The 26531-nt window shown below is 44.1% G+C and overlaps 1 protein-coding gene across 1 annotated transcript in view; it reads right to left on the bottom strand.

Moving 5' to 3' along the window:
* Nucleotides 1-25448, bottom strand: part of LOC124605457 (nucleolar GTP-binding protein 1) — a 70527-nt gene extending 45079 nt beyond the window's left edge. The window contains exons 1-2 of the mRNA XM_047137143.1: nucleotides 25267-25448; nucleotides 25007-25177 (exon numbers count right to left, since the gene is read on the bottom strand). Of these exons, the coding sequence (XP_046993099.1) occupies nucleotides 25007-25177; nucleotides 25267-25314 (219 nt within the window). The 5' untranslated portion in view covers nucleotides 25315-25448. The remainder of the gene's footprint in view (nucleotides 1-25006; nucleotides 25178-25266) is intronic.
* Between the last annotated feature and the right edge of the window lie 1083 nt (nucleotides 25449-26531).

Raw genomic sequence — 26531 nt, 5'->3', positions numbered from 1 at the left:
GACCACAACAGAGTCTGGGTAGCAGGCTGTTATAGCAAGAACAAACACGATATATGGAACACAATATTTTACAGAGAAACACATAAGGTACAATTTGTATATAGCACTGAATACATTTACTGGACAACAATAATACAGCATAAAGAATAGGCTGACCACTCATTTGCAATCACTTAAATAATGCTGTTCCTTTGGTGTCTCATCAGAGTGCGCCAGGGGGCTGACCCAAGTGGCTTCTATGAGCAGCCCTGTTTTTTTTTTTTTGGTAGGGTTTAAGGGCGCTCAACTGCTGAGGTCATTAGCGCCCAGTCACTGGTGTTAGAGCAAATGGAATCTGCTAAAACTCAAGGGGATGGGGGGACACCAGAAGTACCTGACAAAGATGCAGATAAAAGAAGTAAGAAGGTTAAATGTCTTTGGACAAGCCAGTTAAAGTTATAAAACGCAGAATACGAGCAGCTGCTCGAGCGTCATCAGCTAAAACATCCGGTAAAGTAGATGGCAGGGACAGGATAACACAAAATTGACTAAAACGGGGACACGACAATAAAACATGGTGCACTGTTAATGCCTGACCACAAGGGCACTGCGGGGCTGGATCACCGGAGAGCAGGTAGCAGTGGCTAAACCGGCAATGCCCAATCCGCAACCTGGTCAGAAGGACCTCCTCGCGCCGAGATGGTCGGGAGGATGTTGTCCAAGCAGTTGGGATCGGTTTTACTGCCCGGAGCTTGTTTCCTTGGAGGGATGACCAAGCATCCCACCACAACGACACAAGCCTCTTACATACATCCCCACGAACGTCAAATGACGGGACACAATGGGAGGCTGGCCGAGGCAGGAGGACTGCAGCCTTGGCTGCAGCATCCGCAGCCTCATTCCCAGGCACTCCTACATGTCCGGGAACCCACAGAAAGCTGACAGAACCACTATTATCAGCGAAAGAATAGAGGGACTGCTGTATCCGTTGAATCAAGGGATGGACCGGATAGGGAGCTCCAAGGCTCTGAAGAGCACTGAGTGAGTCAGAGCAGAGTACATACGATGAATGGCGGTGGCGGCGGGCATACTGAACGGCCTGATGGAGAGCAAAAAGCTCGGCCGTAAAGCTGGAACATTGGTCGAGGAGCCGATATTTAAAGGTGGCGGCCCCGACGACAAAGGCACAGCCGACACCATCGTCAGTTTTGGAGCCATCGGTGTAAATAAAGGTGTGACCGGCAAGGCGAGCACGAAGTTCGACAAACCGTGAGCAATACACTGCAGCCGGAGTACCCTCCTTCGGGAGTGAGCTGAGGTCGAGATAAATATGAACCGGAGCCTGGAGCCAAGGTGGTGTCGGGCTCTCACCCTCTCTGAAGGTGGTAGGGAGGGCAAAATCCAATTGTCGAAGCAGGCGACGGAAGCGGACTCCGGGGGGCAGCAGGGCAGACACATACAACCCGTACTGACGGTCGAGAGAATCGGCGAAGAAGGACTGGTAAGAGGGGTGGTCGGGCATAGACAACAGCCGGCAGGCATACCGACACAGCAGTACGTCGCGCCGGTAGGTCAATGGTAACTCGGCAGCTTCAGCATAAAGACTCTCCACAGGACTAATGTAGAAGGCTCCGGTCGCAAGACGTATCCCCCGATGGTGGATGGAGTTGAGCCGGCGTAAGAGGGACGGCCGAGCGGACGAGTAGACGAAGCTCCCATAATCCAGCTTCGATCGGACTATGGACCGATACAAGCGAAGCAGGACAGTGCGATCCGCTCCCCAAGATGAACCGCTAAGAACTCTGAGGACATTAAGGGAACGTGTACAACGGGCCGATAAATAAGAGACATGTGGAGACCAACACAGTTTCCTGTCCAACGTGAGCCCTAGAAACTTAGTTGTGTCCACGAATGGGAGAACAACGGGACCAAGGTGTAAGGATGGCGGAAGGAACGCTTTATATCGCCAAAAGTTGATACAAACCGTCTTCTCTTCAGAGAACCAGAAGCCATTTGCCACGCTCCATGAGTAGAGGCTGTCTAGACAACGCTGAAGGCAGCGCTCCAGGAGGCATGTTCGCTGGGCACTGCAGTAGATCGCGAAGTCATCGACAAAGAGAGAGCCTGAGACATTAGGTGGAATGCAATCCATGATTGGATTGATCGCGATGGCAAAAAGGGCTACGCTCAAGACGGAGCCCTGAGGCACTCCGTTCTCCTGGAGGAAGACGGCGGACAATACGGAACCCACACGTACCCTAAACTTTCGATCCGTTAAAAAGGAATCAATAAAAAGGGGCAGGCGACCGCGTAGGCCCCACCTGTGCATAGTGCGGAGGATACCTCCTCTCCAACAGGTATCATAAGCCTTCTCCAAGTCGAAGAACACGGCTACCGTTTGGCACCTTCGCAAAAAGTTGTTCATGATGAATGTCGACAAGGTCACAAGGTGGTCAACAGCGGAGCGGCGGCGACGAAAGCCGCATTGGACATTAGTAAGTAGTCGTCGAGATTCAAGAATCCAGACTAACCGAGCATTAACCATGCGCTCCATCACCTTACAGACACAGCTTGTAAGAGAAATGGGGCGGTAACTAGATGGAAGGTGTCTATCCTTCCCGGGTTTGGGTATAGGAACAACAACGGCGTCACGCCAACGCCTGGGGACTTGACCTTCGGTCCAGACGCGATTGTAGGTACGAAGAAGGAAGCTTTTACCCGGCGGAGAAAGGTGTGCCAGCATCTGAACGTGAATGGCATCTGGCCCCGGAGCAGAGGACCGGGACAGTGCAAGCGCACGTGGAGTTCCCGCATAGTAAAGGGGGCATTATAAGTTTCCAGATTCAGCGAGTGGAAGGAAGGTCGCCGAGCCTCTTCTGCCTCTTTCCTGGGAAGGAAGGCAGGATGGTAATGGGCGGAGCTTGAAACCTCCGCGAAAAAGCGGCCAAAGGCATTGGAGACAGCCACAGGATCAACAAGGACCTCATTACCTGAGGTCAGGCCAGGTACCGAGGAGTGGGCCTTAATGCCTGACAGCTGGCGCAGGCTCCCCCAAACGACAGAAGAGGGAGTAAAACTGTTAAAGGAGCTGGTGAAAGAGGCCCAACAAGCTTTTTTGCTGTCTTTTATGACTCTACGGCATTGCGCTCGGAGTCGTTTGCATTCTATACAATTCGCCAACGTAGGATGGTGGCGAAAGGTGCGTAAAGCACGTCGTCGAGCACGGATAGCGTCCCTACAAGCCTCGTTCCACCAGGGGACGGAAACGCGACGTGAAGAAGAAGTAGTACGAGGAATGGAACGTTTGGCAGCATTGATGATAACAGCCGTGAGGTATTTGAGCTGACTGTCACAACTGGGAAAATCGTGGTCCGGAAAGGTCGCCAGGGAGGAGTAAAGTCCCCAGTCAGCTTTCAGTATGTTCCAGCTCGAAGGACGTGGGGATGGGGTGTGGTGCAGGAGACGAACGACACAGGGGAAGTGGTCGCTCGAATAGGTGTCAGAAAGGATATACCACTCGAGCCGACGGGCAAGAGTGGCAGAACAGATCGAGAGGTCCAAGTGGGAGTAGGTATGAGTAGAGTCCGAAAGGAAAGTCGGGGCGCCGGTATTGAGGCAGACAAGATTGAGATGGTTGAAGACATCCGCCAAGAGTGAGCCTCTTGGACAGGATGCAGGAGAGCCCCATAGGGGATGATGGGCATTGAAGTCGCCAAACAATAAAAACGGCGGGGGAAGCTGAACGATCAGGTGCATCATGTCAGCCCGACTAACAGCAGATGATGGTGGAGTGTAGATGGCACAAACTGAAAAAGTAAAAGCAGAAAGAGTAATGCGGACAGCTATTGCTTGGAGTGGGGTGGTCAATGGGATGGGATGGTAATAAACATCGTCCCGAACGAGCAACATGACCCCACCATGAGCTGGGACACCGTCCACAGGGGTGAGGTCATACCGCTCTGAGGTATAGTGGGTAAAGGCAATACGGTCAGTCTGGCGCAACTTGGTTTCCTGGAGACCAAGGACGAGCGGACAGTGCAGGTGGAGGAGCAGTTGTAATTCCTCCCGATTAGATCAAATACCTCTTATGTTCCAATGAAACAACGCCATCGCTAGTCAAAAGGTTGGGGGAACGAGACGGGGGAAGAGCTGGTCACCTCGACGGCCGCGGAGGGCCAGGTTGCGAGGGAACTATGCTACAACCGACGGGAGGCGGATCCGGTTCCATCGACTCGTCGCCAGCTGCGGCCGCTGTCCCTGGTTGTGTAGGACGGGCCGCATCATTTGCCGACGATAGGCCGGCAGAGCGCCTGGCAGCAGAGCGTCCCGGCGAAACTGAGGACGGCCGGGAGCAGCGACTCACGGATGGAGCGTCAGACGAAACGCGCCGGGGGGAGAGGGGGATAGAGACTTCTTCTTGGAGGCCTTCTTGGAAGGCCGAGGAGGCACAGGGATGGTGGGCTGGACCCGAAGAAGGTCCTCACGCGTGGGGTCCGTTTTGGAACGCTGGACCTCGGAAGCTGGGGTCCGGAACGTTTCCCCGATGGACGCCTGAGAAGAGAATCGCTTCTCAGGTGGCGTGGGGGGAGGAGGAGGAGGAAGGGTGGCCCCTGGGGCAGAGGGGGTGGGGGCCACGGGGGAGGAGGATTTGGAAGGGAGGGATTTGGGAGGCGGAGGCAGAGCCCCCTGATGGGCGGAGGAGGCGGAGGGGGGACAGGATAGGGGTGAGGATACCGCGGAAGGAGTGGACACAACTGAGGCAAACGAGGTGGTCAATGGCACGGGATGGAGGCGGTCGTACTTCTTCCGGGCCTCAGAATAAGAGAGCCGATCCAAAGTTTTGATTTCTTGTATCTTCTTCTCCTTCTGATATGCGGGGCAGTCTGAGGATCTAGGCGAGTGGACGCCAGGACAATTAACGCACCGAGGTGGTGGGGTGCATGTATGTTCCTCACGAAGAGGACGTCCACAATCGCCACAAAGGGGCTCACCCTCACACCGTGATGACATGTGCCCAAAGCGCAAACACCTAAAACAGCGCATAGGAGGCGGGACGTAAGGTCGCACGTCACACCGGTAGTACATCACCTTTACCTTCTCCGGGAGAACGTCCCCCTCGAAGGCGAGGATAAAGGCCCCGGTGTCGATGCGACGGTCTTTGGGGCCGCGCTGGACTCGCCGGACGAAATGCACGCCTCGGCGCTCCAGGTTGGCCCTGAGCTCCTCATCAGATTGTAGCAGGAGGTCACGATGAAAAATAACCCCCTGCGTCCTATTTAGTGCCAGATGTGGGACAATGGACACTGGGATGTCCCCTAGGCGGTCGCACGCCTGGAGCGCCGCCGACTGTGTGGCGGAGGTGGTCTTGATAAGGACGGACCCTGAACGCATCTTGCTGAGAGCCTCGATTTCCCCGAAGACGTTCTCAATGTGCTGAACAAAGAACATGGGCTTGGAGGTGGCGAACGTCCCCCCATCGGTTCGAGAACAGACCAAATAGCGGGGGAAGTACTTCGCCCCAAGCCGGCGGGCCTGTCCCTCCTCCCATGGAGTGGCCAAGGGGGAAAGGGCAGGAGAACCAGAACTAGAAACGGTACCTTTTCTTTTGAAAGACTCGGCCGCAGAGCGACCTGATACGTGTTGACGTTTCATCTGCGAAACGTCCGCCCCGATACCACCCACTCCGACCAGGGGCTCTCCCCACGGGCGCCACCCAGCCGCAGCAAGGGCCACCTGGCAGGATGACCATTGCCGGGAGTCCTGATGCCCCAAGGAGACGGGCATCTACTCCTTGGCCGACGTGGGGAGGGTGCAGCTCAGGTATCGGCAGTACGATCCCTGTGTTGTCAGGGGGCTACAACCTAGAGGGTACATGACGACCCCACCACAACGGGCTGGCTACCATGCTGGATGTCTGGTGCCATGGAAAGTCCATCATGATCGCTGGTGCAGATGGAGATGCACTATGGGCGTAACTTGGACAACCCATCAGGCGTTTAGGCCCAATTTGAGGAATAGTGGGTATGGTTACAACGCCGGTGCAATGCTGAGTGCCAAGGTCTTAGTGCACTTAGGACCAGTGGTACACCATGTAAGGTGTCCTACCCCAAAAGGCTCGTACTTCTGTAGAATTTTGAGAAATGGAGGTCAAACCCCAAGGGGGACCATTACATGGAAGGCCGAAACGGTGGAAACTCCCTTCAGTCGCCTCTTACGACAGGCAGGAATACCTCGGGCCTATTCTTACCCCGAACCCGCAGGGGGATGAGCAGCCCTGTGAACTGTATGGACGCATGCATCATGAGTGAGGGTATATTACACCTTGGCACAATGACAGTAATAAAAAAATTGCTTGTTATTGCTGGGAACACAGGATTAACACTTGCGGTGGGCGGTGGAGGCATCCTGTGTTCCCAGCAATAACAAGCAATTTTGTTATTACTGTCATTGTGCCAAGGTGTAATATACCTTCACTCATGATGCATGTGATTTAAAGAGAGCACGCGTCCATACAGTTCACAGGGCTGCTCATAGAAGCCACTTAGGTCAGCCCCTGGCAGGCGGCATTCCAACGAACTACCGTATTGCACAGACAGTGCAAGACTATTTCCCTCCGCAAGTCACTTTCATTAAAACAGTCCATACTGTATATATCCACTTCAGCAATACTTAGACCTGTGCATGGACTCCAAAGAGTTAGTGATCATCAGGAGTTACAATGGACAATTATGCTGACCACTCCTTCATTCAGAGTATATTCCCGACCAACATCAACCATAGGCAGATCTTATCACAGAGGACACTGAATTTTGACATACCAATTTCATTTGCTTCAACTAGCGACATATATTTGAACTTCAGACATATTACAAATCTCACTCTTCATATAAATATATACTGCTCCGTAAGCCTCTCTCGTCTCCAAATGTAAAAAAAAACTAATTTACATATAAGAGAAAGGTGGCTTAAACGCCATGTCCAGTCTCAAGATGAACCATAATACACGTCTTCTCTTCAACAAGGCTAACACAAAAGTTTTTCTCAAGAGGACCGTCTCAACTGTTCTCGTTATTATAACAATGGTCACTGACACAAGTAGCACAGAATAACATAGAAGCTCCATGGTTCTTCCTTACACTTTCACTAAAACTTCCATGGATCGCCAGACAAGCACTAGTCGTTGCTGTTTGACCACAACGTCTACATTTTTCCTGCGACTGAATTTAGACCTGCACACACACAAGACATGTGATGCGCAGTAGGTAGGATTCTACCATTCCACGCTCTCATTTAAAATATCGTGTTTGAGACGGTAGAAGGCCGAGTGGTTCTAGAATTTATACCAAAATTCTCAAATCACTACAGCCTCAGCCACATTTTGGGCTGGTCATACATAGTGATGCCACTAGGACCAGGCAGAAAAGGAGCAAAGCTACTGTGAGAGTTACAAAGACAGGAACAGCTACATCCTTCAAATTGTGGACGAGAAGTGGAATGTAAGTGAGGCATTGCTACCACATAATCTGGGAAGATGAGGATCTGGCATTTGGCAGGCCGGTGGGGAGAGACTTCTTTAAGGAAAATCAAGTCATAATCAATTATGCCATCAGGGAAAGGACGAAAGTAAGAGTATGAGCTACGCACATGCATGTACAGAAAAGAGGACATTTTGGAATAGGCAGACACTGCACAAAAGGCTCTAGAGGAATGAAGACAGAGCAAGAGAGTGAGCTCCACAGGAAAGAGAAGGTTCTTTCATATAGTTTTGAGCATGAAGCTAAATGCATATAGAAAAGTGAAAGTCAGGAGGGGGAGGGAGAGAGAGAGAGAGAGAGAGAGAGAGAGAGAGAGAGAGAGAACTGTCGACTTACAGTACAACCAGGCAATCCCTATCACCAGAGAGTAGCTGAACAAACTGAAAAAAATAGTATGAATTCGAAAACAAGGGGGGTGCAGATACATTAAGAATGGAGGAGAATGGAATTATAGAGGCTATAATTCAGAAACAGGAGATAAACGAGCATGTGGTGAAATCACCAGCAGGAAACTGCATAACGAATACAGGAAACTATAAATAAGAATGTGTTAGTAGAATTTTTATGGCTGATAGAGGCAGGGTAGGACCCGTGGTCTAGGGGTAGCGTCTTTGATTCATAATCAAAATGTCTTCGGTCCCGGGTTCGATCCCCGCCACTGCCTAAATTTTGAAAAATAATCAGCATTGGCGGCCGAAAACTTCCGGCATAAGAAGTCAGCCTCATTCTGCCAAACGGCCTTGTCAAAGAGGGCGGAGGAGCGGATAGAGGTTCAGGGCACTCTTGTCCTAGGGGTGGGAAACTGCCCCTAAAGGCGGAAGAATCAGCAATGATCAACAACATGAGGATGCAGAATGCAATGGAAACCACTGCATTAAAGACACGTAACGTGTATCCACGGGACATGCGGCCTGTAATTAAAGAAGTGTCATGATGATCTCTCCATTGGCAAAAGATTCCGGAATAGTCCCCCATTCGGATCTCCGGGAGGGGACTGCCAAGGGGGAGGTTACCATGAGAAAAAGATTGACTAATCAACGAAAGGATAACGTTCTACGAGTCGGGGCGTGGAATGTCAGAAGCTTGAACGTGGTAGGGAAACTAGAAAATCTGAAACGGGAAATGCAAAGGCTCAATCTAGATATAGTAGGGGTCAGTGAAGTGAAGTGGAAGCAAGACAAGGATTTCTGGTCAGATGAGTATCGGGTAATATCAACAGCAGCAGAAAATGGTAAAACAGGTGTAGGATTCGTTATGAATAAGAAGGTAGGGCAGAGGGTGTGTTACTGTGAACAGTTCAGTGACCGGGTTGTTCTAATCAGAATCGACACCAGACCAACACCGACAACGATAGTTCAGGTATACATGCCGACGTCGCAAGCTGAAGATGAACAGATAGAGAAAGTGTATGAGGATATTGAAAGGGTAATGCAGTATGTAAAGGGGGACGAAAATCTAATAGTCATGGGCGACTGGAATGCAGTTGTAGGGGAAGGAGTAGAAGAAAAGGTTACAGGAGAGTATGGGCTTGGGACAAGGAATGAAAGAGGAGAAAGACTAATTGAGTTCTGTAACAAGTTTCAGCTAGTAATAGCGAATACCCTGTTCAAGAATCACAAGAGGAGGAGGTATACTTGGAAAAGGCCGGGGGATACAGGAAGATTTCAATTAGATTACATCATGGTCAGACAGAGATTCCGAAATCAGATACTGGATTGTAAGGCATACCCAGGAGCAGATATAGACTCAGATCACAATATAGTAGTGATGAAGAGTAGGCTGAAGTTCAAGACATTAGTCAGGAAGAATCAATACACAAAGAACTGGGATACGGAAGTACTAAGGAATGACGAGATACGTTTGAAGTTCTCTAACGCTATAGATACAGCAATAAGGAATAGCGCAGTAGGCAGTACAGTTGAAGAGGAATGGACATCTCTAAAAAGGGCCATCACAGAAGTTGGGAAGGAAAACATTGGTACAAAGAAGGTAGCTGCGAAGAAACCATGGGTAACAGAAGAAATACTTCAGTTGATTGATGAAAGGAGGAAGTACAAACATGTTCCGGGAAAATCAGGAATACAGAAATACAAGTCGCTGAGGAATGAAATAAACAGGAAGTGCAGGGAAGCTAAGACGAAATGGCTGCAGGAAAAATGTGAAGACATCGAAAAAGATATGATTGGCGGAAGGACAGACTCAGCATACAGGAAAGTCAAAACAACCTTTGGTGACATTAAAAGCAATGGTGGTAACATTTAGAGTGCAACAGGAATTCCACTGTTAAATGCAGAGGAGAGAGCATATAGGTGGAAAGAATACATTGAAAGCCTCTATGAGGGTGAAGATTTGTCTGATGTGATAGAAGAAGAAACAGGAGTCGATTTAGAAGAGATAGGGGATCCAGTATTAGAATCGGAATTTAAAAGAGCTTTGGAGGACTTACGGTCAAATAAGGCAGAAGGGATAGATAACATTCCATCAGAATTTCTAAAATCATTGGGGGAAGTGGCAACAAAACGACTATTCACGTTGGTGTGTAGAATATATGAGTCTGGCGTCATACCATCTGACTTTCGGAAAAGCATCATCCACACAATTCCGAAGACAGCAAGGGCTGACAAGTGCGAGAATTATCGGACAATCAGCTTAACAGCTCATGCATCGAAGCCGCTTACAAGAATAAAATACAGAAGAATGGAAAAGAAAATTGAGAATGTGCTAGGTGACGATCAGTTTGGCTTTAGGAAAAGTAAAGGGATGAGAGAGGCAATTCTGACGTTACGGCTAATAATGGAAGCAAGGCTGAAGAAAAATCAAGACATTTTCATAGGATTTGTCGACCTGGAAAAAGCGTTCGACAATATAAAATGGTGCAAGCTGTTCGAGATTCTGAAAAAAGTAGGGGTAAGCTATAGGGAGAGATGGGTCATATACAATATGTACAACAACCAAGAGGGGATAATAAGAGTGGACGATCAAGAACGAAGTGCTCGTATTAAGAAGGGTGTAAGACAAGGCTGTAGCCTTTCGCCCCTACTCTTCAATCTGTACATCGAGGAAGCAATGATGGAAATAAAAGAAAGGTTCAGGAGTGGAATTAAAATACAAGGTGAAAGGATATCAATGATACGATTCGCTGATGACATTGCTATCCTGAGTGAAAGTGAAGAAGAATTAAATGATCTGCTGAACGGAATGAACAGTCTAATGAGTACACAGTATGGTTTGAGAGTAAATCGGAGAAAGACGAAGGTAATGAGAAGGAGTAGAAATGAGAACAGCGAGAAACTTATCAGGATTGATGGTCACGAAGTCAATGAAGTTAAGGAATTCTGCTACCTAGGCAGTAAAATAACCAATGACGGACGGAGCAAGGAGGACATCAAAAGCAGACTCACTATGGCAAATAAGGCATTTCTGGCCAAGAGAAGTCTACTAATATCAAATACCGGCCTTAATTTGAGGAAGAAATTTCTGAGGATGTACATCTGGAGTACAGCATTGTATGGTAGTGAAACATGGACTGTGGGAAAACCAGAACAAAAGAGAATCGAAGCATATGAGATGTGGTGCTATAGACGAATGTTGAAAATTAGGTGGACTCATAAGGTAAGAAATGAGGAGGTTCTACTCAGAATCGGAGAGGAAAGGGATATGTGGAAAACACTGATAAGGAGAAGGGACAGGATGATAGGACATCTGCTAAGACATGAGGGAATGACTTCCATGGTACTAGAGGGAGCTGTAGAGGGCAAAAAATGTAGAGGAAGACAGAGATTGGAATACGTCAAGCAAATAATTGAGGATGTAGGTTGCAAGTGCTACTCTGAGATGAAGAGGTTAGCACAGGAAAGGAATTCGTGGCGGGCCGCATCAAACCAGTCAGTAGACTGATGACCAAAAAAAAAGAGGCAGAACTGGAGTGGGAATCATTCAGAGTGGGTTACATTGGTAAAGATAGAACACAGCTGAAGCACAAATAAGCAAGCTAAAAAATTATCCTTGTGAGGCATTTTCAATGTGGAAGAAAACACCATTTTTATTGAACTATGTACTATGTATAATGGTGGGTACGATATCAACCTGCTACTGGAAATGGAAGGCAGAATAATTAGTTTGTGACAACACACAATACAGCAAGCACATAAAGAGGAGTTGCAACAAGATATTAAAGAAAAATGTCAGAGGATGACATCACTGTGCCAAAGGAAATTGGTTGGAACTCTCCATTCATTCATAATGATTCCAAAAGCAATTGATGGCACTGGAAAGTAAAAATGGCAAACAGTTGCTGACTACAGGCAACTACATGACATGCCCCTAAACTCAGTTTATCCACAGCTGAGGATAGACAAAATTCTTTATCTTTGAAAGGCAAAACACTCCTGAACCTTCACTTTAGCAAAAGGCTCTTACTAGGTCTTATTAGATGAAAAAGATCAAGAAAAGATGGCTTTCAGTATGCCATATGGGCATTACAATTACAAAAGAATTCTGATGTGCCTTAAAACATCTTCAAGTACATTTCAGAAATTGAAGAATACCATTTTGACAGGGCTACAAGGTGACTACCTTTTCATTTACTTGGATGACATGATATTTGGCATCTCCTTTGAGGAACATAATGTGCAGCTGATAGAAGTGTTTGAATGGCAATCTGAAGGTACAAGTTGACAAATGTGAATTTTTGTAAAAAGCAGTGTGCACTTTGAGTCCTGTTGGCCAGGAGTTTGAAGCTCTGGATCTGAAAGAGAAGTAGATCAGTCCACCAATACTGCTGTACCCGTACTCTGAAAAGGGCTTCATAATTACCACAGATGCCAGTCAGATTCCTATTTTGGGGCCGTCTTAGGTAAAAGGAAACATAAGAAGCGACCTACCTGTCCTGTACACCTTGAGGGCACTGAATAAAGCAGAAAGACAGTGCAGTACGACTGAGACAGAGGTGTTAACCATTTGTTGGGTAGTCAAATGCTGTAGACCGTATTTTTTGCAGAATGTTTCTGATATATACTGACCACAATCCCTTGACATCAGTCATTCAGACTAATGAGATTTAAGCCAGAGCTGGAGAAATATGATTGATGATGTATAAAAGTTGCAACAGAAATCAAGTTACTGATGCACTCTCATGCGGGAGAGACGTCAGGGTGGCAGGCACACATCCAGGAGGTGACAGTAGCATAGTCAAGAGGCAGCAGAAGAGGAAGGTGTTACGCAGGCAAGCAAAGACAGCGAAACTGTAACATGTGCAAACAGGTGGCAGGTCCTAACATCAAGGACCCACAACAGGAGACAGCTGACGTGAAATCGGTGGGAGAAAAACTGTGTACAAAAAAGCTGGAATATTGAAACAGTATTGCAACCCTCCAGTGGGAGGCCACCAAGCCATAGAGAGAACCTATGAACAAATAAAAAGGCACTGAGTATGGAGCAGTATGAAAGAGGATATAGAGAAATATAACCAGGAATGTGAGAGGTGTCAGAAGAATAAACTCACTAAGAACCATATAAAGATGCCTTTAAAGATCAGAAATTCTCCTGAACACGTATTTGAGAAGTGTGACATTTATCGAGTAGGTCCTTTGAACCAGATGAGCCAAGGAAACAAGTAAATTAATACGTTTCAGGATGCGCAGACCAAGTTTAGGGCAGCTGAACCTATTAAACAGCACATCAATGCAGGTGCAAGTCAAGAGAATTACAGTAACATACAAAATATTGTCAGCACTGTTAAGTGACACTGGAAGCAATTTTATAAGCAAAGTCATAAAAAGAAGAATATGCAAATTGTTGTAGAATGAGAAAATACAGACTGACAGCTACCATCCTCAAACAAAAGAAGCATTAGAGAGGTCGCATTTAACATTAACAGAGATGTTACAACATTATGTAAATAAATCAGACTGGGACAGTTGGGTTCTGTATGTGGTTTTTGTGTACAATATGATACCACACATACAACGGGATACATGCCACGTCAACTATTCTTTGGAAGACTGCGTAACATTCCTGGGATACTACAAAAAGATCCGGCTGGACTGATGTATTATTTTGATCATTATGTGGTAGAACTGAAGGAGTGCATGCAAGGGCTGCACCAATGTGAGAGAGAACGGAATCTGTAATGCAAAACAAGGAATATTATCATAAAACACAGAATCCTAAGCAATTCTGTTTTGGTAATAAAGTTCTGTTGTTTGATGAAAGCATACAATGTGGCAAATCATGTAAACTACAAAACAACAGAGAGGATAGTACACAGTAACATGAATGAAGGAGACCAACATTATAAAGTGCCTGAAATGAAAGTATCTTAAGCTTCATGCTAACAGATTGAAGAAATTTTTCTAATTCCAGATATTGCCATTCACACAGACAATGAAATTTCATTAATCACCTGGACTGTATTATGACAGTATAGGCAAAGTTAAAATTTACAGCGCAGCTTGGAGAACAGCGAGTTATTTCAATTTGCTTGAGCAGCAGGAGAAATTTGAGCACACGGACATTCTTATGAGACAAGCATTCTAACTCTGTAAAGGAAGATTGGTTGTGCTGAATATGAGAGCAGCAGAACGTAGAAGAGTGGAACAGGTATCACATCTGAATGCAGGAAAAATTGGAAAAGAACAAGGTGCCAACTGGCACAGTGTACGTTTAAACTTTGTGAGAGAAGGAACTAAAATATTGTTCAGAACATTAGATGAGGATGACACGACTTAATTCAAGGAGAAGGCACATGTAGTAGAAGGGGAATGGAAACAGTTGCTCAGACTTAAAAAGGAGCATGTGGCAACATTTAAAGCAACCTTAACTAGTCTTAATCGAATTGTTACCTCCACAGAAAAAAGTGAGAAAATTTTAATGGGCTGAGTGAAACAGCTGAGCTGACATAGCAGAACATGAAAGCAGCGCAACAGATGGTTGCCGAGAGGAAAATTTTTTTTAACACTGTTAATAAACAGCTTATACAACTTACCGGCGTTTTCAATGAAGTAGAATGGGAATATGACACTTTAACATCAGCAACTGTAAATACACAGAAAGGTATTCTAGAACCTTATCTGATCAATCCAGTTAAGATTGTAAAGTACTTAGAACCGATCAAAGATGACGTCAAGGACGAAAGGTTCCCTGTCACCCTTACGCTAGATAGCTGTAAGCAACTGAGCAGAATTATTCACCAGGATTTTTCATTGCTGGGAACATCTATAGTTGTGTGTTCAATATTCCATTAATCTAAGACTGTGTGAATAACCTGTACAGAATACTAACGTCGTCGTTGGAAGTGGACAGATGGAGGCAGTTCTTTATACACATTGCCCGTGAAAAGGAGATACTGTTAACTGGTTATGCAAAACAGAAATATGTGAAGCCTAGCAGCGTGCAACTACAGCAAAAAACAATCAAAATCTCAGAGTCTGTAAGGAAGTATTTATATTATGAAAAGGAAAGTTGCCACGCACCATATAGCAGAGTCGGCTCAGCATCTCTGCTATATGGTGAGTGGCAACTTTCCTTTTTCATAATACTGTTACATTCCATCCTGGATTTTCCATTGTTTGACATATTTATACTTGACCATGAGGTGTGTGAAGCTAAGATGCTGCAATCAGTCTGAAAAGTTCCAAAGGACTGCACGTAAAAACTAAAGTTACTGGACACAAGTTTGATAAATTGAACAGAGACCGAGAGAAGTACCACGAGCTCTGGCATAGCGATTACAGTTATTACATATTGTCTGTGTAAATAGCATAAGTGTTGTAGAGAGCACTGTATTCAAGCAGTGTGTGACGTTTATTGTGGGAAAATATCTGCTAGGCATGTGCAAAGTGACGCAAGATATTTGAGAGGTGAGGATAAAACACAACCTTTAAATTTTGTAGCAAAAGTAATAAATGGTAAAAGCAGATATAGTCACGATAGGAAGAGTAAAATCATTGTCAATACAACTGTAAATAAAGCATATACTCATCCTTTCCAGGAAACAGAACTGTAATCATGAGAGAAAGTGTACATTTATTGTTTGGTGGATGTCTGTCTCTTCCAGGAAACTGAATCGTAAAGCGATTATGTACTTCTTTTTGTCATCATTGTAAAAGAACTTTCTTTAAAAAATAACCAAATAAAACTTTTCTAAAAATTTGTAGTCACTGAGGACACCCCCTCAAAATTTTTTATTTGAGTGAAGGAAGGTATATGAATAATGAAACACCAGAATGACAAAAGAGCAGGAGGCAGGGCAAGCAGTTTCTGATTGAGAATACAAATGTGCCACCACAGGAATGTAGCTGGCTATGAATAGGCCAGATGCCAACACGGAACTCGTCTAAGGCCACCATTGGTTTGACCACACATGGTCACACATGGACTCACTTCAGATGATGCCACTGGGAGGCAGCTGGGCGGAAGGGCACAGCTGCCGCAAGAGAATATAGGACAGCGGCACGCCACCCACAAGTCAATGAAGAATTCACAGTCATCCCAAGAGAGATCCTCTATGGAGGTAGGCCTCGGATTTGGACTTTTTAAGAGCACTAAGAAGTTAGAGTTAACGGAACTTAGCTGAAGTAGTCAGTAGCCCGAGTAGGCCAGGCCCCAGGGTATGCACTTAGAAGTTTGCTCTGCCTGCATTAATACTTAGTCACATACATCCCCCAGGAGTATTTACAGTTAGTACAGGTAGGAATAGTCTACATTCATTCATTCACTCACTTTGCTCAGAAGAGCAGTAAATGTTGTTTTTGTCCAAGTATTGTATTTTGGTTATATTTCCCGACGAAATTCCACAAAACATTCAATTATCAAACACCGCAAATATCTGAACAGACCTTTCCCAATACACTGTACCATTTAGTGTCTAGACCACTGTTTCTCAACCACCATATCACAACACATTGGTGTGCCATGAGACTTCGTGTGTACTCATATCCCACAGATAAAATATCCGGAACGTAAAAAACTGTCCATCAACTTATTTCTTGGAGTAGTCCGATTTGCAAGAAGCTTTATCATTATACACGATTATAAACATAATAATAATAATAATAAAATGTGTTGTTTGTATTTTATATTTTTGCTTTTTTGTGTCTACGCAAACAAATCAAATGTAAGTGTGCGGCATAATGCACTCTGCTGTGACCCAAAGGAAGGAAAGGTTGAGAAATGCAGGTCCAGACCACTCACTGGATGCAACGATCAGTCTCCTATTCACCTCACAAGATGGAACTAGTGTACCCATCTGTAGCTAGACTACACTATTTGCAAATGTGAGATTGCTTTCTACGTGTTTGCACAGTCTATATCTGAAGCAGAATGTGAGCACCAGACAATGGGATGAGGTAAACTGGCTAAAAACCACATCCAGGCCGCCCAGCACACTAGAACTGTGAGCAAAAATGTGTTATAGATATTCATCTGTGAGCTCACTGTCTTTCATAAAGTATCTTCACCAACCATTTCTTTAAAAAATCGAATTCTGTGGTTTACTCGTTTAGTTCAACCAAAGATGTAGCATTCACATTTAAAAATTTCCATTTGCTTGAACTACCTTTCACACTCAAAGTGGTAATGGAATCAATTAGAATGATTTGCAGTGTGATTTATTACATGATCCATTTGAGACACTTTCCATTTTGAAAGTCACTTTTAATGCTGGCATGATTTCATTAAGTAGAATTTCCATCTATTACTATGAATGTCACATGCCAACACATGCAACCCATCCCCTGTGTCAATTTCCTGCTGATAAGAGGTTAATTATGGATACCGAGAAACAATGTCTTCAAAGTAAGTAAGGTTAGTCAATACTTGTTTGTCAGTATTGTGTTCTCAATGCTTCTAATTTTTTTGTGTTTATAGAATGTGTTATGCCAGATTGTTGTAATGAAATGTATACACACTGTAAGGTACAAGGGTGGTGGTGTTCTTAGTGTGCCTGTCCGCTTCAGACATTGGCGATCATCATGGCTATTCTGTCTTTATCAGTTGCAATGCGTGACAGTTCTTCTGAGCTAATATTAAACCAAGATCTGAGGTTGTCGAGCCAGGAAATTCTTCTTCATCCCAGAGGTCTCTTTCCCTCGATTTTTCCTTGTAGGATACATTGAAGCAGCTCATATCTTTTTTGATTCCTCATGAAGTTGCCAAGGTATTGTAGTTTGCAACACTCGATGATGTTGATCAGCTCTGGACTTTTATTAACTCGACACAGAACCTCAACGTTTGTCACTTTTTGAGTGCATGATATTCTCAACATTATTCTGTACAGCCAAAGGCAGTGGTTGCCTTTGTAGGGGTCCATGTTTCCACACACACACACACACACACACACACACACACACACACACACACACACACACACACACACACAGACAGCACCTGAGAAGCCACATTTTTGTGTTCATGGTAAAACTGAAGGCTGAGCTCATCGAGCTGAAAATGCTCCTTGCCATTCCGATGCAACACTATCTCCTGCAAGTTGTCCCACGCATCGTTAACAATGGTGCCCAGATACGGGTAATGTGAAACTTGCTCTATGCTTGTGCCACCGATGCACAGATTCACACCTCGAATGTTCTTCGTGCTGATGATCACAAATTTTATTTAAAATTGTTTTGTTTGTGTTGATGTCCAAGCCATATTTCTTGCTTGTCTTAAAAATTTTGTTTATCAGTTTCTGCTGTCCTTCCATTGTATAAGCAAACACCATGGTGTCATCTGCATAACGAAAATTGTTGAGTGTGGCCCCATTCACTGAGATTCCTTCTTCCACATCAAGTAAGGCTTCTTTGAATGTGTGTTCTGATTAAAGAGTATCGGTGATATTATACAGTTCTGCCTGACCCCAGCCGTATTCTCACTTGTTCTGATTGGTCTTTATCTATTCTCATGACTGCAGATTGGTTCCTGTATAAATGGCTATTATTCTTTCCCATCAATTCCTTTTTCCTTTAGTACTTCTATCATTTGTTCATGCTTCACACAATCAAATGCCTTCTGATAATCAATGAGGCAAGCAAATACATCACAATTGATGTCCCTACATCTTTGGAACTTGCACACTAAATACACAGGTGTAGTGGAAAATTGTCGACAGCTAAAACCTGACATTATATTAAATTCAAATATATCACACCTGAGTGCTATATATACATATTTATACAGATATCAATTTCCTAGAGAATTTAGTCATACTTCTCTGAGAAACTAACCTTATTTATCTAGGCTTGGACTGAACTGTGGTTATAAAATTTAAATCAAACCGTAATGTTGAAATTATGTGGCTAACATAATATACTTTACAGAAAGCCACTTACCTATAGCAGACAGATGTGTGGTGCATAGAAACATGTAACAGCAGATCGTATTCACTCTTGCACTTTTTATTACAAAAGTACGGGTCAACAGAGGCGTCCAATCCCACCCTTCTGCTTTGACCAGTGATGTAAGGGTATTGTGGTGTGTGAAGTCACTATGGTGCAGAGTTTGGTATACGAGTTGATTGTGTCTGTAGATGTTGTCTTGCTGTGGTTGATGGTGTTTTCTGGTAGTGGAGAGAGAGAGAGAGAGAGAGAGAGAGAGAGAGAGAGAGAGAGAGAGAGAGAGAGAGGTGTGGTGTATTGGGTTCATTTGAGCCTTGGTGATGGCAGTGTGCAGTTTTTCTGAGTGTCTGTGACTGAAGAATTGAAATTGGTTTCAGTGAGTTAATAATTAAATTACTATTATTATTTTTTTTAATGTGATTGCATTGTCAATAGGTGTTATTCGTTTGCTGCTTGCTGTGCAGTGAGACACTATTTTATTGTGTTGCTTCTCCTGTTAGGTATGAATAAGATTATGAAATACAATAGCTCTAGGTTGCGCATTGGGATGAGCGAGGATATGATGTCTCTCATCAAGTTTCTCCAGATGTTCAGACTCCAGAAATTGTGAAATGGTAGCGTATGAAGGGAAAACATGAGATTGACGAGAGTTCCAGCATCTCGCATCAGGGTCCATTATACAGGGTGAGTCACCTAACGTTGCTGCTGGATATATTTCGTAAACCACATCAAATACTGACGAACCGATTCCACAGACCGAACGTGAGGAGAGGGGCCAGTGTAATTGTTTAATACAAACCATACAAAAATGCACAGAAGTATGTTTTTTAACACAAACCTACGTTTTTTTTAATGGAACCATGTTAGTTTTGTTAGCACATCTGAACATATAAACAAATACGTAATCAGTGCCGTTTGTAAAATGTTAATTACATCCGGAGATATTGTAACCTAAAGTTGACGCTTGAAACCTCCGACGTTCAGTTGCGTGTTGTAACAAACACGGGCCACAGTTGGTGAGCAGCATCTGCAGGGACATGTTTACGATGACGACCGTGTTTACGAGTGTGGCTGTCGTGCACTGTTGTGGTTTGGTCTAGCTGCCGCAGTGTCCGCATGTAGTGCTTGCTGCTATTGTTATTCTGCATTCGTCTCCGCATGCAGACCAACTGTAGTACCCCGTGTTACCAGACGTCTGTGATAGTGTAGTGTTGTAGGAACTGTGACCATGGTGTATTCGAACTCTGAAAAGGCGGAGATGATACTCAACTATGGCGAATGTCGACGAAATGCAGCTGAAGCCTGCAGGGTGTATGCAGAACGGTACCCGGACAGAGAGCATCCAACGTGCCGCACATTGCAAAAAATCTACCGCCAACTGTATGCAACAGGTATGGTCATAGCACGCAAACGGGTCCGTAACAGGCCCGTCACAGGAGAAGCGGGTGCAGTTGGTGTGTTAGCTGCTGTTGCCATGAACCCACACATGAGTACACGGGACATTGCGAGAGCCGGTGGACTGAGTCAAAGTAGTGTTATGCGCATACTGCATCGTCACCGCTTTCACCCGTTTCATGTGTCGCTACACCAGCAATTACATGATGATAACTTTAATCATCGAATTTAATTCTGTCAATGGGCATTAACAGAGAATGCGTTGCAGTTCTACCTGTTTACCGATGAAGCGGGTTTCACAAACCACGGGGCAGTGAATCTACGGAACATGCATTACTGGTCCGCGGACAATCCTCGCTGGCTCAGACAGGTAGAGCGACAGCGACCGTGGACTGTAAATGTATGGTGCGGAATCATTGGCGACCACCTCATTGGTCCTCACTTCATTGCAGGGGCCCAAACAGCTGCAACATACATCGCGTTTCTACAGAATGATCTGCCAACGTTGCTCGAAAATGTCCCACAGGAAACGCGTCAACGTATGTGGTATCAGCATGATGGTGCACCTGCACATTCCGCAATTAACAATAGGCTGGCCCTTGACAGGATGTTCGACAGGCGTTTCATAGGACGTGGAGGACGCATAAATTGGCCAGCCCGTTCTCCTGATCTTACACCTCTGGACTTCTTTCTGTGGGGTACGTTAAAGGATAATGTGTACCGTGATGTGCCTACAACCCCAGAGGATATGAAACAACGTATTGTGGCAGCCTGCGGCGACATTACACCAGATGTACTGCGGCGTGTACGACATTCATTACGCCAGAGATTGCAATTGTGTGCAGCAAATGGCGGCCACCACATTGAGCATCTATTGGCCTGACATGTCGGGACACACGTGTGTACGTGTACCTCACCCCTCATGGTAATGTACATGTGCGTCAGTGAAAAAGACCAATAAAAAGGTGTTAGCATGTGGACATAATGTGCTGTTCCAGTCTCTTCTGTACCTAAGGTCCATCACTGTTCCCTTTGGATCCCTACGTAATTCGGTGCTCTCCAATACACACGATCGAACAGCGGAGGAGGGGTACTCAAGCGTCAACTTTAGGTTACAATATCTCCAGATGTAATTAACATTTTACAATGCAACAAATGACACTGATTACATATTTGTTTATATGTTCAGATCTGCTAACAAAACTAACGGGGTTCCATTTTTAAAAAACGTAGGTTTGTGTTAAAAAACATACTTCCGTGCACTTTTTTATGGTTTGTATTAACCAATTACACTAGCCGCTCTCCTCACGTTCGGTCTGTGGAATCGATTCGTCAGTATTTGATGTGGTTTACGAAATATATCCAGCGGTAATGTTAGGTGACTCACCCTGTATATGGTAGAGCCGAAAGGATAGCCTTTGGCACTCCATCAGACACGGTACCTGGTTCGAGAAATCTAGGTTGGCCATCAGAGTGATTGCTTTGATGACTTATTATTTTTGTTATACGTCCTCTATCAGTTTTTGCACACATGAGACTGGAGTGAGTGAGAGGACGGTTTTAGACTGGTTTTCTTTTTGTAGGGACGTGTGTTTGGAATATGTGAAGTATAGGGGTAAGTTGGGAGGGCCGGGGGGTAATGGTCGAGATGGATGAATCTCAGTTTGGGAAGAGAAAGTATGGGAGGGGAAAGTCTCTGGCTGGTTTATGGGTGTGGGGGTCCGTTATTTTGGGAGGTGGGTATCCAGATTGTATTTTCAGGGTTTTAGAAGGACGCACTAAGAGGGAATTGGTGGGGTTAATTGAAGAGTATATGGAGAAGGGGAGTACTATAGTGTCAGATGCTTTTTTGTTGGATAGGGAGTTAGGAAAGAGGGGTTATGATCATTTAGTTGTTACTCATAGTTTAGAGTTCAAAAATTATGAAATTGGGGCATGTACCAATACAATAGAGGGTTTGCAGGGGGAGGGGGGGGGGGGGGCAGTTAAATCAGTCATGGGGAGGGGGAAGAGGCGCTCTTCTCACCTGCAATCTCATTTAGATGAGTATTGTACTTTCCACATTTTTTTGAGTGAGTTAGTAAGATGTACAGGCCAAGGGTGGTTATTTGAGGGGTTTTTGTATGTGTGGAGAGCAGGGAATGGTGGTGAATTTAGGTGGATTGGGTGGGGGGGGGGGGGGGGGGAATGCTGTTTTATGATTATGTTGCATAGGAACTGTTTTGTCGCAATTATTTTTGAGTTGTAATGTGTGATTTAGTTTCGTTTATTTTGTGCTTTTTATTTGTTGGTGGATTCTTTGTGTGTGTGTGGGGGGGGGGGGGGGGGGGAAAGGAGGTTGGGGAGTTTTTTTGGCTTTGTGTGTGTGTGTTTTGTGGGGTTTTTGATGTGTTGTAGTTTGGTTCTATATCTTGCAAGTGTAGGTGTTTGTTTTTTGTTGCTGTCAGCTGTGGTCAAGGGAAGTAACAGATTCCAATTTTTGTCATTGGAGATGTATGTGTTTTGGTATCGTCAGCTGTAGTTGACCTATTGGTTAAGGGAAGTGTCCGATTCCAATTTTTATCATTGTATATGTATTTGCTTTGGTATCATCAGCTATTGTTGACCTATATAGGTCAAGTGAAGTGTTCAATTCTAAGTTTTGTTGTTTTAAATGTTGGTTTTGTGGTCCAATTCTAAGTTTTGTAGTTGTAGGTTTTTATTTTGTGGTATTGACAATTGCAGTTGAGGTATGCAGGTGAAAGGAAGTGACCAGTTCCTCTGGATTTTGTGGGTGTAGTGGAATGTGGGAATTTTGTGTTTTTTTATCATTTTGTGTGGTTTGGGATCATGTGAGTTTTTATATGTTTATATTTAGTTTGATTATATATTTGGAGGGAGATGTTATTGTCATATTTATATATATTTTCATGTCTGTTGGCATGTTTATGTAGTGACATCATTGTCACCATATTGGACACGCTGAGAATGGTCATTTCCGCCATACTGATGACATCAGGGGTCAAAGCAGACAGCTGGAATCAGACGATTCTGTAATCCCACAACCAAACAGGCACCCACACATACTCTCACCACACATATAATGTAATGTACGGTAATACCCTTCACTGAGGCAATATTTGATCTGCTGACTTCATTTGCCAACTTGGCCAAAACTAGTGGGAAAATGTGTTGAACATTTACATTACGCATTGGAAAAATGAAAAGTACTCAATTATTGTGCAAGAATGATGTGCATACAACAGTGATGCAATATCAATGGCAGTGTGTAAAGTGGCAATCCCTAGTAGGGGCCCACTTGAGTTATGTAGCTGGGACTATAAATCGGGCAACAGCATATTAGGATACCATACACACAGTTGTAAAAAAAATAAGCTACAGATTATCCCACAGGTCCTGGAGACACAACAGCCCCATTGTTTGCACATCAGCACAAATCAGAAAAGCAGCCCCAATTAAGATCCTTGTTGCAGTTTGCGTGACAATGACCCGACTGGGGCCTTCCTGAGAATGTAGGACCCTCACATTTTTCTCAAATTCCTATGAGATTTGAAACAGAAGGTTAAAATGTAAGAAACATGGTCACACTCAAGTTACTGTTTCAAAACCACATATATCATGAAGCATGCTGAATACATTACGCGAAAAGAAATGGAAATTTGAGCATAAGAGAAGTAAGGAAACACCAACATCCCACTCAAAAGAATTGCAACAAACAAGATTTGCAGGATAAGTTAGAAATTTGAAGGTATTCAGTTCATTAGAGAGTAATTTAATCAAAGAAAATGTACATATGATACTAAAAGAGCAAACTCTTAGGACAACCTGCATATTTCAAATTATACAGCGTCTCCAAGATGAGTTTAAGAGAAAAATCTGAAGATGGTCAAAACAATCCAACAGGTGCGAGACTCCTTCCTTGTAAGGATTTAATATTTTATTGACTGATGAAGCACTAATTCAGAGGAACTGACAAGTCTATCCTGACATTTGGCTGAAGTGGACCACAGACATAACATTCCAAATCAGAACACACGGGATTGTGGTTGGTAAATCATTGCAAATTTCAATCACCACTGCAGGTATCAAACTGCAGTGTGGTGCCCTCACACTGCGTGACATCATGTGATCCAATACAGCCATTTGAAGGTGAGGGAGAAGAGTTCTATAGACAGATTTCATGCAAATGTATTGTCTGGGACATGAGACTGCCCTTGAACTGATAATAAACGAATTATCCAAATTAATTCACAGAGTATTCAACTTTATACCTTCCATCTGAAAACCATCCATGAACTGGCTACCAGTCTCACTTGGAAAATCAACTTTCATTGAAACATTTCTTATTAAATGTGCAACATGTAAATGTGTCGCAACACTGGGCAAGCAACCATTAACGAAAGGGACACATTGAATATCTGTAAAATACTTAACAAAACTAAAACCTGTAGACGAACTGGCTTAATAATAATAAATTAAATGGAATTAAAATGTAGACTATAACAAAATCGAGAAAGGCACTTGACACTAAACTTTTAAGAGAAATTTTAAGTGTCGTCCAAATAACTTCAATTCGAAAAGCTGTGACAAAAACTACAGTGTTCAATTTTTTTTTCCTTCAACCTACATATGCAAACACACACATCATTGAATCTTACGTACGAGTCATCATTCAAGCACGTTTTTGTCATAAATTAAAAGTCAAAAATTTTTATTCAGTTCATCTCACTCTGTTATATAAAATAAAGCAAAAGGAAAAGAACTTACGTCAAGTTTCGGAAAGTCCTGTATAATCTCAGAGAGCCTATCGTGGAAATTCTGTTGTGTGAATTTCACCTTGCGCATATAAAACTGCCTTATTCTTGATATTTTGTAGTTCTTGTGAATAACAGTTGGCGTCTTCCGTTGTGTTTTTGAGAGGGTAATATCTATAAAATCCTAAAATGCAAAACAGTAGTACATTTCACTGTATGTTTCGACGTAAACAAGTTATTTTTGACATTGCACCAATTAAAAGTATATTTTACCTTTGCTGGCGGTACGACAGCAATCTTTTTAAAATTATACATCGCCATGTTTAGAGATTTTTGGACAACAGTTCGGACAACTTCAAATAGCTTATGTTTTATCTACAGATTCCCCCACATTACACTTCACCACATGTTCCACTCATTCCCCCACCCTTTAGAACACATTACCAGAGAACTCTAAAGTCTGTTGAGCAAAGACATGCCACTGCGATTGCAAAACCAGAACTAATGCAAAGATCTTTTTCCACAGATATATGAATAAACCTCCCCCCATGAACCATGGACCTTGCCGTTGGTGGGGAGGCTTGCGTGCCTCAGCGATACAGATGGCCGTACCGTAGGTGCAACCACAACAGAGGGGTATCTGTTGAGAGGCCAGACAAACATGTGGTTCCTGAAGAGGGGCAGCAGCCTTTTCAGTAGTTGCAGGGGCAACAGTCTGGATGATTGACTGATCTGGCCTTGTAACATCAACCAAAACGGCCTTCCTGTGCTGGTACTGCGAACGGCTGAAAGCAAGGGGAAACTACAGCCGTAATTTTTCCCGAGGACATGCAGCTTTACTGTATGATTAAATGATGATGGTGTCCTCTTGGGTAAAATATTCCGGAGGTAAAATAGTCCCCCATTCGGATCTCCGGGCGGGGACAACTCAAGAGGACGTCGCTATCAGGAGAAAGAAAACTGGCATTCTACGGATCGGAGCGTGGAATGTCAGATCCCTTAATCGGGCAGGTAGGTTAGAAAATTTAAAAAGGGAAATGGATAAGTTAAAGTTAGATATAGTGGGAATTAGTGAAGTTCGGTGGCAGGAGGAACAAGACTTTTGGTCAGGTGATTACAGGGTTATAAATACAAAATCAAATAGGGGTAATGCAGGAGTAGGTTTAATAATGAATAAAAAAATAGGAGTGCGGGTTAACTACTACAAACAGCATAGTGAACACATTATTGTGGCCAAGATAGACACAAAGCCCATGCCAACTAAAGTATTACAAGTTTATATGCCAACTAGCTCTGCAGATGATGAAGAAATTGATGAAATGTATGACGAGATAAAAGAAATTATTCAGGTAGTGAAGGGAGACGAAAATTTAATAGTCATGGGTGACTGGAATTCGTCAGTAGGAAAAGGGAGACAAGGAAACATAGTAGGTGAATATGGATTGGGGGGAAGAAATGAAAGAGGAAGCCGCCTTGTAGAATTTTGCACAGAGCATAACTTAATCATAGCTAACACTTGGTTCAAGAATCATAAAAGA

The sequence above is a fragment of the Schistocerca americana genome, chromosome 3 (assembly GCF_021461395.2).
Source record: "Schistocerca americana isolate TAMUIC-IGC-003095 chromosome 3, iqSchAmer2.1, whole genome shotgun sequence".
Classification (NCBI taxonomy): domain Eukaryota; kingdom Metazoa; phylum Arthropoda; class Insecta; order Orthoptera; family Acrididae; genus Schistocerca; species Schistocerca americana.
This window is presented reverse-complemented; position numbering and strand designations above follow the sequence as displayed.